The sequence below is a fragment of the Callithrix jacchus genome, chromosome 16, assembly GCF_049354715.1.
Source record: "Callithrix jacchus isolate 240 chromosome 16, calJac240_pri, whole genome shotgun sequence".
NCBI lineage: Eukaryota > Metazoa > Chordata > Mammalia > Primates > Cebidae > Callithrix > Callithrix jacchus.
This window is the reverse complement of record NC_133517.1, coordinates 61,830,293-61,842,833: the sequence shown is the minus strand read 5'-3', so window position 1 is coordinate 61,842,833 and position 12,541 is coordinate 61,830,293. Positions and strand designations below refer to the sequence as shown.

Genomic DNA, 12,541 nt, shown 5'->3' with positions numbered 1-12,541 from the left:
CAATTCTCCTGCCTCAGCCTCCTGAGTAGCTGGGATTACAGGCATGCACCACCATGCCCAGCTAATTTTTTGTATTTTTAGTAGAGACGGGGTTTCACCATGCTGACCAGGATGGTCTCAATCTCTCGACCTCGTGATCCACCCGCCTCGGCCTCCCAAAGTGCTGGGATTACAGGCTTGAGCCACTGCGCCCGGCCGAGAATCCAATTTTTAAAACTTGAGCAATGAGAGAGATTCAAATCAAATAGTTGAAATGTTCTGATTAGAACAATGAAGAGTTGGTATAATGTTTTTTATAGTCAAGACAAATTTCAAAGGGAATTTATAGAATATTATGGGAGCTTATATTTACATATATCCCCTTATATTTTTTCATTTAGTTTCTGGCCTGTGGGTAATCCCCCCAACATGTGCACCAAGGAAGGACAGCTGTGCAGACCCCAGGCACAATTAGTATCTGAAGTATAATTTACTGCTTATTTATCTCTATCTTATTTGTGTAATCATACTTAGTTCCACATAATCTCTCTATATAATCATATAAGGGTCTGTAGTCAGAGCTGTACAGACACATTTAGTGCTGATTTCCTTAATCCTTCTATATAACTGTATAGTCGTCTGTAGTAGGAGGGATGTCTAGAGCAGTCACAGAACAGAAGCAAGTACATGGGAAAACGCAGGCCAGGACAAGAACCAATGACCCAAGTGACAGCACCCCTGCCTGAAGGGGCATGTGCTATATGGCGGGTCAGGGCCTAGACGGCAGCACTGGGCACCCACTGCGTGGCCAGCTCGGAGTAAGAGTTATTCCTCCTGAAACGGAGTTGCAGTACCTTGCATCCCGTTCTTGTGGAAAGTAGGCCTCAGGCGAATAACTGAGGGAGAAGAACCCCTCTGGTATAATTACACCATGTTTTTGGACACCCTGTCAGCTTTTCTCGCTACTGTGCCGGCTAATCATCCTTCTATAATATAGCTCAGAGAAGAGCACATTCTGTCAGCTCCCACTGCATTGGTTTACAGCATCTTTCTATAGGAATTCTTTGAAGTCTCCAGCCCCCAGATAAGAAGTGTTGGGTACCGCACTTGTGGCACACAGCTCACCTCCTTGCCTTGGTGACCTAATGGGGGTGGACCACCTTTTTGTGCACAACCCTTTGCTACTGCGCACGGCACAGCCCCCTACTGCACACAGCCCACCTCTCTGACTAGGCGACCTAATGGCATGACCCTTTGCTTGCTACTCACATGATTATATATGCCCTATCATTAAGCCTATAGATGACCTCACTCCCGACCCTTCCCCCTGTCTTGTACTGAATAAATACAGATGCTTCTGGACGTTCAGGGCCTTGCCTGTCTCCACTTGTAAGTGGCGTGGCCCCCTGAGCCCAGCTGTCTTTTCCAGTCCTCTGTGTCCTGTCTCTTTACATCTTAGATCAAGTGCCTCAGCACAGCCATAGGGGACACCCCATGACCCTGTAGGGCTGTGGCCCTCCATTGGCCTGCTTTGTACTACTAATGGGAAGGAAGCTAGCATGTATCGAGTGCCTACTATATGTTAGGCAGTGTACTAGGTAGTATATAGACGGCCTCCTTTGAGCAGGCGTGTATATAAAGCTGTCCCTTGTGTTCTCAGTAGTTCTACATTAATATACATGTGCTACTAATGAACTGGTTTTGCAAATTAAGTATTGGATTACATACAGTCTGTCTAAACTCACATGGCTAGTAACTGGCATAGCTGAGATGAAAATATGGCTGACTGAATCCCATGCCCATTTCTTGCTCTGTGTATTAGTCTTTCTTTTCTTTGTAAGAGTTCAAATTAGTCAAGTAGCAGAAGTTGAATCTTTCAGGGGTGAAGTCAATGGTTATGTACCTCTAGCATTTCATCCTTGGCCTCTTGCCTAATTGTGAAATTACAAGGTGGTGTTACCAGGGATTCTCTTGGTTATGAGATAGGCTTTTTAAGAGACTAGAAAGATTTCTTATCTTTTGAGAATTAGTCTCAGATTCTGTTAATCTTAATCTGTCTGATTTTAACATTGGAAACAAAGACTAATGGAAGACCCAGATTCTGAAAAATCAGGACCTAAAATTGAAGGTTAGTTAGGAAAAGACAATGGAGCAAAATTAGTAGTTCCTTAATGATCTGTTTTTTCTTCTTTTAGTTTTCCTCCTGAATTTCATTATGTAAACAAAGATTAAAAACTTTTGTCATAATTATGTAAAATAATGTAATAAAATCTTTCATTTTGTTTTATTCTCAGATAGAATATAGTGCCTTGCATGTAGAAATGTTTTTTTGAATGAATGTGTTAACAAGCAAACTGACATAGCATTGAATGAATGTTTAATCATTCATTCAACAAATCTTTGTTGAATATCTGTATACCAAGCACTCTTCTAGACATGGAAAATGCATCACTAAGCAAGGCAGCCACAGTGTCTGCTCCATGGTAATCACTTTTCACTAAGGAAAACAGAAAATAGATGTGTTTTTTAAAATAAGGTATTTCAGATAGTGATAAGTGCCTCGTACTAGCATCACAGACACAAAATAGCCAGTGTAGACGTGAGCACATGAGCTCAGCCAGGTCGAGAAGCACAAAGGAAGCGTGTGCAGTGGCTGCTGAGGGATGACTAAAGGAGACTGGAGAAGGTGAAGGCACCCTAGCAGCAGAAGTGAGCAGATGATGGGGCTCCTACCAGCCAGCACTGGAGCGGGACGTTATTCCAGCAGCAGGAGGAAGCTCTGGACTGTGTAAAAGCCTGGGAATGTCAGGACCACATTTATAGCTAAACCGTCTTTGTTAGAGTGGTGTCTGCTGTCACGTGAATTTTCTATGACAGCCATGTGCCAAATGGACTGTTTTTATTTTGGGGGGGTAGTTTTTATTTATATATATATATATTTGCATTTCTTATAATTAGATGTTTTTAAATATTATTTTTTTCTTTTTTCTAGGAAGAAGAGTTGAGGAAAAGTGGAGAAGCAAAGTACTTCCATCTCAATGATGATCTCCATGTTCTCATTGAAGTGTTTGCCCCACCTGCAGAAGCTTATGCCAGGATGGGACATGCTTTGGAAGAAATCAAAAAGTTCCTCATCCCTGTTAGTACAGTTTTTCTTGATAGTTAATTTGTACTTTAAAGTCCTTTCTTTACTTTAATCCCTGATAATTCTTGTCTGTAACTGTTATTTGCATAGCTCCTTATCTGCTAAAAAGCTTTATGGACATCACCTCAAGTAGACCTTACAGTGTCCCTGTGAATTACCTGGCATTGCTCCTTCTTTATATATGAGGTGTTGGAGTTTTAGGGAGATTAAATAATAGGGCCAAGGTTACATGGCTAAAAAACTTGCAGAGCACAGTCACTAGTTCGGGTTTTGAAACTCTAAGTCCTACGATTTCATGTGACACTTGACAGTTTTTTGGTTCACCAACACAAAAGCATTAGGGCCTTCTGTGTGCCATGCACTGTGCTTGGCATTGGCATCCGGACTTGAATAAAAGTAGTCCCTGCCCTCATTTAGTATAAGATAGGATGTAATTTAGAGGAAAGAGAGACATCAACAGATGATTTCAGTACAACATGATAAATACAGTAACAGACATAATCACAATGAGCACAGAACGGATAGGGCTATTTAGCTTCTGCCTGGTATTTTGGATGTTTTGTTAAAGATTGACAGTCTGTTTTAACCCTTTTAAACACCCTGACATTGCTAAGGATGTGACAATTTAAAGGGAATACATCTCTACCTCTGTTAGCAAATGTTGATTGAAGTCTTTTGTGTGACTTGTATGCTCTTGATAAAAGGACTTTTTATGTCATTTGCATGCTCTTGATAAAAAGAATCATAAAGCATTCAACACTTTGGCTCTGCAGACAATGTATTTTATAGAAGCTGACACATCTGCCAAATAGCTTTCTGGGATAAGACTGTCTTTAGTCATCCCAGGCTAGTTTGGTGGATTGACTTACATACTATAGCACATGTATTGCGATTACATTATCTGTGAGGAAAACAATTATTACATTTATAGGGAAAGGATGTGTCACTATTGCCTTTAAAAAGCCAGGACATGGAATTGCATAAAATATGTAATAACCTGGGAACGTAAATAGCTAGTATTTTCTTTAGTTCCCACAAGCAAATGTGACAATCTATTTATTCATTTAGTTTAAAAACAAAATTTATAAGGGCTTACTATGTGATAGGCAAGTGTGAACTAATAAAAGACATGATCTCTCATGGAGTTTAATGGAAAAGTCAGATATGAATCAGTTTTTCATATAAATGACTACAAAATTGAAACTATGGCAAGACCACAGTTAAGGAGAGGTGTATGTTTTGTTGAGCATGCAGTGTGGACCACACAGTGTGGATCCAGCCAAGTGAGGCAGATTCTATTTTCCAAAGATGGCTGCAGTAGCACCTTTTATCCCATGACCTTTAAGTCCTTCACCCAGAGGTAGAAACTAATTTCCCTCATACCAAATCTGGACTGGCCAAAAGTGTCTTTGCCTAATGAAGGTCACTATGATTTTCAACTGTTTTCTTTTCAATGTTTTTTAGTATTCTTTCACTTAAAATCCATTTTGAGTTAATTTGTACATGTGAGGTTAGTCTCTTAAATTTATTTTTTTTCTAGATGGATATCCAGTTTTCCTAGCACCGTACGTTGAAAAGACACTTATTTCCTCATTCAGTACATTGGTATCATTGTTGAAAATTTACTAAACACAAATATAATGGTTTATTTCTGCATTCTTAAATTCTTTTTCATTGATTTATAGGCCTAGTCTTCCAGTAGTGTGCTCTTAATTACTTTAGCCTTAAGTGAATTTGGAAATCTAGGTTGTATAAATCTTCGAACTTTGTTGCTTTTCAAACTTTTTTTAGCTTTTCTGGCTTCTTAAGATTTTCATATATGTTTTAGGATCAGCTTCTTAATTTCTGTAAAACAAAACAAAGCTGGCTAGGATTTGATAGATATTATATTAAATTTGTAGATCACTTTGGGGATAATTTTCACTTTAACAATTTTGAGTTTTCCAATCAATGAACAAGAGATGTTTCTTCACTTTTTAAAAAAGATAACTTTCTACATTTTTCTCAACAGTGTTATATAGTGTTCAGGGTGTCAGACTTTTCCTTTTCTTTTGCAAAATTTATTTGTAAATATTGTATACTTCTTGATACTATTGTAAGTGCAGCTTTTGAAATTTCATTTTAGATGGTTACTAGTATACAGAAATACAATTGATTTTTGTATATTGATTTAGTATCTCATGATCTTGCCGAATGTGTTTATTAGTTGCAGTGTGGTGTTTTTTAATGGAATCATTACAATGATTAAGTGGAATCCTAATTAGTGAAATACAGGAGCATGTCATCTATGAATAAAGATAATTTTACTAGTTCCTCTTCAATATGGATGCCTTTAATTTTTTAAAATGTAGTATTGTTATTTTCTGTTCTGTTCCATTCCTTATTACACTGACTAGAACCATCAATGCAGTTGTTGCTAAAATTAGGGGGAAAGCATTCAGTCTTGCACCGTTGCCTATAGGCTCTTTTTTATTGCTGCCCTTTGTCATGTCGAAGTTCTTTTATATTTCTAATTGGTGAGAGTATCATGAATATGTGTATAAATATGGATATTGAATTTTGCAGATCTTTTCCCACCTGAGATTATTGTGTGGTATTCATCTCATTTACTTTGTTAATAACAGTGTATCTCATTAGTTGATTTTCAGATGTGAAGCCCAATTTGGATTCTGAGGATAAATCCCACTTGGTCATGGCATATAGTCTTCTTTAGAGTCGCTAGATATGGTTTACTAATAGTTTGCTAAGAATTCTTGCATCTGTAATTATGAGGGATTTGTAGCACATTATTTGTAGCACTGGTTTGTAGCACAGTATTTTTCTGGAGTCTTTTATATTAACTTACACTGTTTCTGGTGCCCTTCATTTTTTCCTGTGGATAGAGTTGCCATATGGTATTATTTCTTTTCAGCCTGAAGGTTTTTCTTTAGACTTTTCTGTAACCTAGGTCTGCTAGCAAAAAATGTTTTGTTCTTCCTAAAATACAGGTTATATAATTATTGGTTGATAGTTTTTGGTTTTCGTTTGTCCAGCACTTTGAATATGCTACTCTGCCACCTTCTGACCTCCGTTACTTTTGATAAGGGGAGTCGTTAATCGTTTTTGCTCTTCTACTGTATATAATCTGTTGTTTTTTGCTTGCTGCTGTCAAGTCTTTCTGCTTCTGGTTTTCAGCAGTTTGGCTGTGATGTACATGTTCATCCTATTTGTTGACTAAGCTTTGTGCATCTGTAGGTTTATGTTTTTCATCAAATGTGGAAAGTTTTCAGCTATTTAAACTTTTTCTGCTTTTCTACCCCTCACCACACCCCCTAATTCCAGTTACATGTATGTTGATACATATGGCAGTGTCTCATGGATTTCTGAGACTCATTTTTTTTCATCCTTTTTTTCTCTGTGTACCTTAGACTGGGTAAGTTTACTGGACCAATCTTCAAGTTAACTAATTCTTTTGCCAGCTCATACCTGCTATTGAACTCCTCTAGTAAATTTTTCATTGCAGATAATATGATTTTAAATTTTCTTTTGTTGCAAGTGCAATATCTGGGCCCTCTCCAAGACAGTTTCTTTGTACTGCTTTTCTCCCCTTGAATATGGGTCACGTTTTCCTGTTTCTCTGCATGTTTCTTAGTTTTTGTTGAAAACTATTTTAGATAACATATTATAGCAAACCTATAATCTGATTTATTTTCTTCCCAGAGGGGTTATTTTTGTGGGAGGTGATTATTTTTTTTTTTAGTCTTCTGTTTCTTTAATAATTTAGTTGGACTAAATTTGCAGTCTGTCTTCCTCATAGTCACAGCTAATAATATCTCTTTTAACATGTTTTTTCTTGGTTTTATTTTCAAACCTGGCCTGCTAGAGATGTTGTGTGTATCAGCACTACTTAGTGGACAGCCAAGGGGAGGCAGGGGGAGCTTGTGCTCAGATACCTGTGTTAGGGAGGTTTCCATCCTCTGAAGATGGAGCTGTGTGTGTACACAGGGGAGTGGATCCAAAGAAGACTCTCATCCTGTCTGCCCTGGCTTTTCCCTTCCTCCAGGATTCCTCCTGTCTCCCCTCTCCTTTAGGAGAGGATGTCTGGAGAGCTTTGTCTCACTCTCTTGCTGTCCATGCACATAGCCTTCTATCCAGCCAGAGGTGTGTAACGAGCTTCCCAAGACTGTCTTATTTCCTGAATCTTTGTCCAATTTCTGTCTAGCCTGTTGGTCAGTTTCTTGATGCCACCCAAGACGGCAGGCAATACTAGGTGCATCCCTAGAGAAGAAGGCCAGACTCCCTTTTTCCTACCTGAAAGGTAGCACTTTTAAATGAATAAATATATTGTATTTTCAGTTTAGTATTTTGACCATTAGTCAGTTTTCAGACTCCTAAAATGGTTACTTTTGACCATTTGTCAGTTTTTATTTTGCTTTTCAGAGCAGAGGCTTTGCTGAGCTCCTCCCTTAGCTGTACCAGAAGTCACATGTCATATCAATTTAACCTATGTGGTTTTGGACATTGTTCCTATGAGAATATATAGTTTTACTTCATTCTTTTTAAGGTCTGCATAATATTTCATTATATACATGTTAGAGAGTTTATTTAATTGGTCCTCAAATAATGAACATTAAGGTTATTTTTTATAGGTCACAATAGATACAGTGATCCTAAGATTAACCTCAGACATAAATATTGGCCTATTTTGGCAAATATATCTGTAGAGTAAATTCCTAACAGAGAGCCCACTGAACTTCAATGAGTTTGTTTTAATGCTTTCATTTAAAAACTTTTTCTCCATTCTTCAGGCTAAAATGCATTTGAATAGATTCTAAGCTCACTGGATAGTCAAGTCCTGCTTACACATACTTAATCAAAATTTTAATCACATTTTCCCTCATTACAATTCATAATGGTGTTAATATTATAATAGTTCACTTTTCAGACAGGGAGTTAAAATGATAATTTAAAATGTAAAATTACTAAAATAAGTTTATCTGTAAGCTACTATGAATGATTTGCATTTCCTATTACTTTAAAAGCATTCTTTCAAAGACCAAGAAAACTCTAATTGTAATGGTTATATCAGTAGTGTTCATTTGATACCAGGAGAAATAGTCACCTAGAATTTTAAAAAATTGTCCAAAATTACATAGCTGTTAAATTCAGTTGGTTAAATTTAAGCTTAACCTCAGATGTGATTGATTCAAATTTCGTATTTCTTTCCCTACTATACTATTTTTAAATGTAGATTTTCAGACGATATCTTAAATGGACTTTATGATAGTTTTGTGATATCGTTATCATCACCTAACCTTACTTAGAAGAATATTTTTTAATTTTTTAGTGTTTTTGAATAGGGCCTCTACTGTGTTCTTTCCGCATAAATCTATTTTTAGCTTCATATAATTTAGTATGACACCTCCTAACACTTTTCAGCAGGGCAAATATTTAACATTTGCATAGCACATTTTATTTAGACTTTTACAAATCACTTATTTAGAATGTGCTTTACAAATTATGTATTAATCTTCACACATTTCCAGTAAAATGGCTGGGGACATGCTAATAGGCTTATTTTAGAGAGGTTGAAATAATCATGGAAAGATTCAGATGCTTCCCCTGAAGTCGCAATACCTGAAATAAGTCAGGGAAAGAATCTATATTTACAATAAAATATTGACTCCATTCTTAATTTTTCCTGTCAATCATAGTGACTTATATTAGTCATGATTTGCCTTTCCTTCTTCCTGTTTGGCAAATATTAGCTGATTATGATTTCACCTTTCCTTTTGATTGGTGTTCATATATATTTTTTTATTTCTAGAATGCCTTCCACAAGTTTCAAGTAATTTTTTTTGCATTCTGCTTTTGAAAAGGGGTAGTACTTTTTTGAATTTCTTGAATTTCTTCATGTTTTAAACTCTAAATAATAAATAATTCAGGAATATGTCTCCTCTGAATCATCTATTTACACTCAAACATGCTCATGCTTCTTCTGTCTTAAAGTCCTCTGCTCCTCCCTACAAGCTATGGTCCTTTCTCTCTTGTTCTCATTGTGGCCATACAGCTGAAAGAAGCTGCCTGCCTTTGCTTTCTGTGGCTTACTGCTATTTATTCTTTATTCCACTGACATAGATTCCAGCTCCACCTTTCACCCAAACTACTATTTTTGACAGTAGTGGCTTTATTGTTAATGAATCCCATGGAATTAGGACTTGCTGCTTTGACAGAATGTAAGTACAACACTGACTTCCTGTGGCTTTTTTAATGTAATATATTCTTATCCTTCTCAGTTTCTTGCCACATCTTTCCAGTATACTCTGAAGATTCACTCCTTATGTTTGTATCTAAGACAAGCTTCTCCAACCCATGGGCCGGGTGCGGCCCAGTGAGGCTTTGAATGCGGCCCATATACAAATTTGTAAACTTTCTTAAAACATTTAGATTTCTTTTTGTTTACTTTTTTTTTTGAGCCCACCAGGTATCATTAGTGTATTTTATGTGTGGCCCAAGACAGTTCTTCCAGTGTGGCCCACTGAAGCCAAAAGATTGGACACCCCTGATTTAAGCGTTTTCTAGTTTTAGTTACTTACAGTTAGGTTTCTTGATTCATTTTGATCTAATTTGTGTGTCTAACATGAAGTATTTGGGTGTCCCCCTTTATTTATTTATGTATTTATTTTTTCACTTGTTTATATGTATATGGCTTTCTAATTACTACAGCATCAGCTGTAGAAGACACTACTTAAAAAGCAATTGACTGTAACTTATATCTGAGCTCTCACTTCTGTTTCATTGATCTCTATGTCTCTTTTATGCCATTACCACACGGTCTTGATTACTATAACTTTGCAGTAAGTTTTGAAATGGGACATGCCATCCCACCAACTGTCTTGTTTTTAAAGATCGTTTTGGCTGTTCTGGGTTCCACTGAATTTCCATATGAATATTAAGATCAACTTGTCCATTTCTGCAAATAAGCCAGCTGGGATTTTAGTTGATATTTAATTGAATCTGTAGATCAGTTTGGAAAGTATTATCGTTTTAACAATATTAAGACCTCCTGTCCATGAACATTGAATATTTTTTTAATTTTATTTAGATTAAAAGAAATTGTCAAGGTTTTGTAGTTTTTAGTATACAACTTTTGCTTTATTTTGTGATTTTATTCCTAAGTATGTTATTCTTGATTCTGAGGTAAGTGGAGTTGTTTTTTAAATGTCATTTTTGAGTTGTTCACTGCTGGTGTAAATAAATAAAACTGAGTGTTGTATATTAATGTTGTATCCTAAAACCTTGCTAAACTCCTATTAGTTTTATTAATTTTTTTGTGGATTACTTAGGATTTTCTATACACAGGTTTGTACCACCCACCTGTGACAGAGACTGTTTTAGTTCTTCCTTTCCTGTGTAGATACTGTTTATTCCTTTTCGTTACATAATTGTCCTGGCTAGAACCTCCAGTACGATGTTGAGTAGAAGTGGTAAGAGCAGACATCTTTGTCTTGTCTTAGCATAACACATTCAGTCTTTCATTGTTAAATATGTTGTTAGCTGTGGAGTTTCCTAGTTGATGAGTGTTTTTATCATCAAGGAGTGTTGGATTCTTCTGTCAAATGTGTTTCTCTCTGTTGAAGTTACCATTTAGTTTTTGTCCTTTATTATATTATTACATTAATTTGTGTTTGGATGTTAAACCAACCTTATAATCTTGGAATAAATTCTCCTGGTTCTTGTGTGTTAATTATGCTGCTGCATTTGGTTTCTTAATGTTTATTTGACAGTTTTAACACCTGTATGCTTAATATAAGCATATTTGTGTATAGTTTCCTTATCTTGTGCTTTCTATATCTGGTTTTCCTATCAGGACAATACTGGCCTCATAGAATGTGTAAGGTAGTGATCCTTCCTATTAAATTTTTGAAGAGCTTGTGAAGGAGTAGCATTAATTCTTTAATTAAATGTTTATTAAAATTCACTATTGAATTTTAGGATTTTCTTTGAAGGAAAATTTTTGAGTATTTATTTTGATGTTTTTCTTATTAAAGAAAAAACTTTTTCTATACACAGCACTTCTGATAGCAGATGTTCCCCTGCCCCGAATACCATCCAGTTCTTTGACTCTCCAGACACAAAACCAGTGTTCTAAGGTGACTTACAGTTCTGACACTGTCTGGAGATAGCATCTGACCTCACAAGTTAAAAATCAGACTGCTCCGCTTTAGGTGCCAGTTTTAAGTCCCAGGCCTCCCTCACTTCTGACCAACTTGACTACAAATTGAGAATACAGAACCCTCTCCTCAGATCCTGTGATTTGCCATAATTCAGAGTAACAACCTGTTTACTGTTACTGGTCACTGTAATGTAAGAGATACTATAAAGATGAATAGCCAATTAAAGAGGTACTAGGGCAAGGTCTGAGCACAGGAGCTTCTGTCCCTGTGCAGTTGGGGATGTACCACCCTCAGGGCAGGCAGGTAGTTAATCAACCCAGAAGATCTTCACATCCCATCATTCAAAGTTTCTATGGAGGATTCATTATATAAGCATGACTAAATAAGTCTTCGGCCATTGGTGACTGAGTCAGACTCCAACCCCTCTTTCCTCCCCAGAGGTATAAGGGGTATAAGGAGTTAGGGCTTGAAGCTTCAACCCTCTAATTCTGCCTTGGTCTTTCTGGGAAATAGCTCCTATCCTCCAGGAGTTACCTTATAAGCATACTCAGGTATGGTTGAAAGGGGTTTATTAAGAGTAACAAAAGATGTTCCTCTCACCTCCATTACTAAATTCTAAGGGGTTCAGGAGCTCCCTGTAAGGAACTTGCAGTAGAGAACAAATAGATCTTTCTTATTATTTCACGCATGTTATTGTCTCTTTATATTTCTGTTTCTTCTTGAGTCAGTTTTGGTAGTTTTTGTCCTTGTTCATCCATGCTGTCTACATTACCAAATATTTTGGCATACAAAATGGCAAACAAAAAATGGCATATTTGTTTGTAGAATTCCCTGATGATCTTTTATTTCTTTAAAGTCCAAGTGATGCCCCATTTTCATTTGTAATTTTAACAGTCTGTTTTATTCTTGGTGAGTTTAGCCTTTTAAACAAACAACTTTTGATTTCGTTGATTTTTCTCTATTTTCTGCTCTTTTTCATTTGTTTCTGCTCTATTTTTTGTTATTTTTTTCCTCTTTCTTCGGGTTTGATTTGTTCTGTTCTACTTCTAAAGGTAAAAGCTTAGATTATTGGTTTGAAATCTTTTATTTTAAAAAAGTAGATATTTAAGAATTGAGCCTAGGAATTCAGGCCTGGAGTGAGCCATGATCACACCACTGCACTGCAGGCTGGGAACAGAGTGAGACTCTGTCACCAAAAAAAAAGTAAGGGAGAAATACAGCAAGAAAGGCTCCTCAGTAATCTTAATTTTAAACAGTTAAA

General features: G+C 36.5%; 1 protein-coding gene across 21 annotated transcripts in view; it reads left to right on the top strand.

Moving 5' to 3' along the window:
* The window catches only part of KHDRBS3 (KH RNA binding domain containing, signal transduction associated 3), a 196,766-nt gene that overhangs the window by 87,292 nt on the left and 96,933 nt on the right, over positions 1 to 12,541 (top strand). For all 21 annotated transcript variants that reach the window (XR_013528082.1, XR_013528080.1, XR_013528079.1 and 18 more), the window contains one exon: positions 2,972 to 3,118. Coding sequence is in view for 15 of the 21 variants with exons in the window: in XM_078353122.1 (XP_078209248.1) it covers positions 2,972 to 3,118 (147 nt within the window). In the remaining 6 variants the exon portion in view is untranslated. The remainder of the gene's footprint in view (positions 1 to 2,971; positions 3,119 to 12,541) is intronic.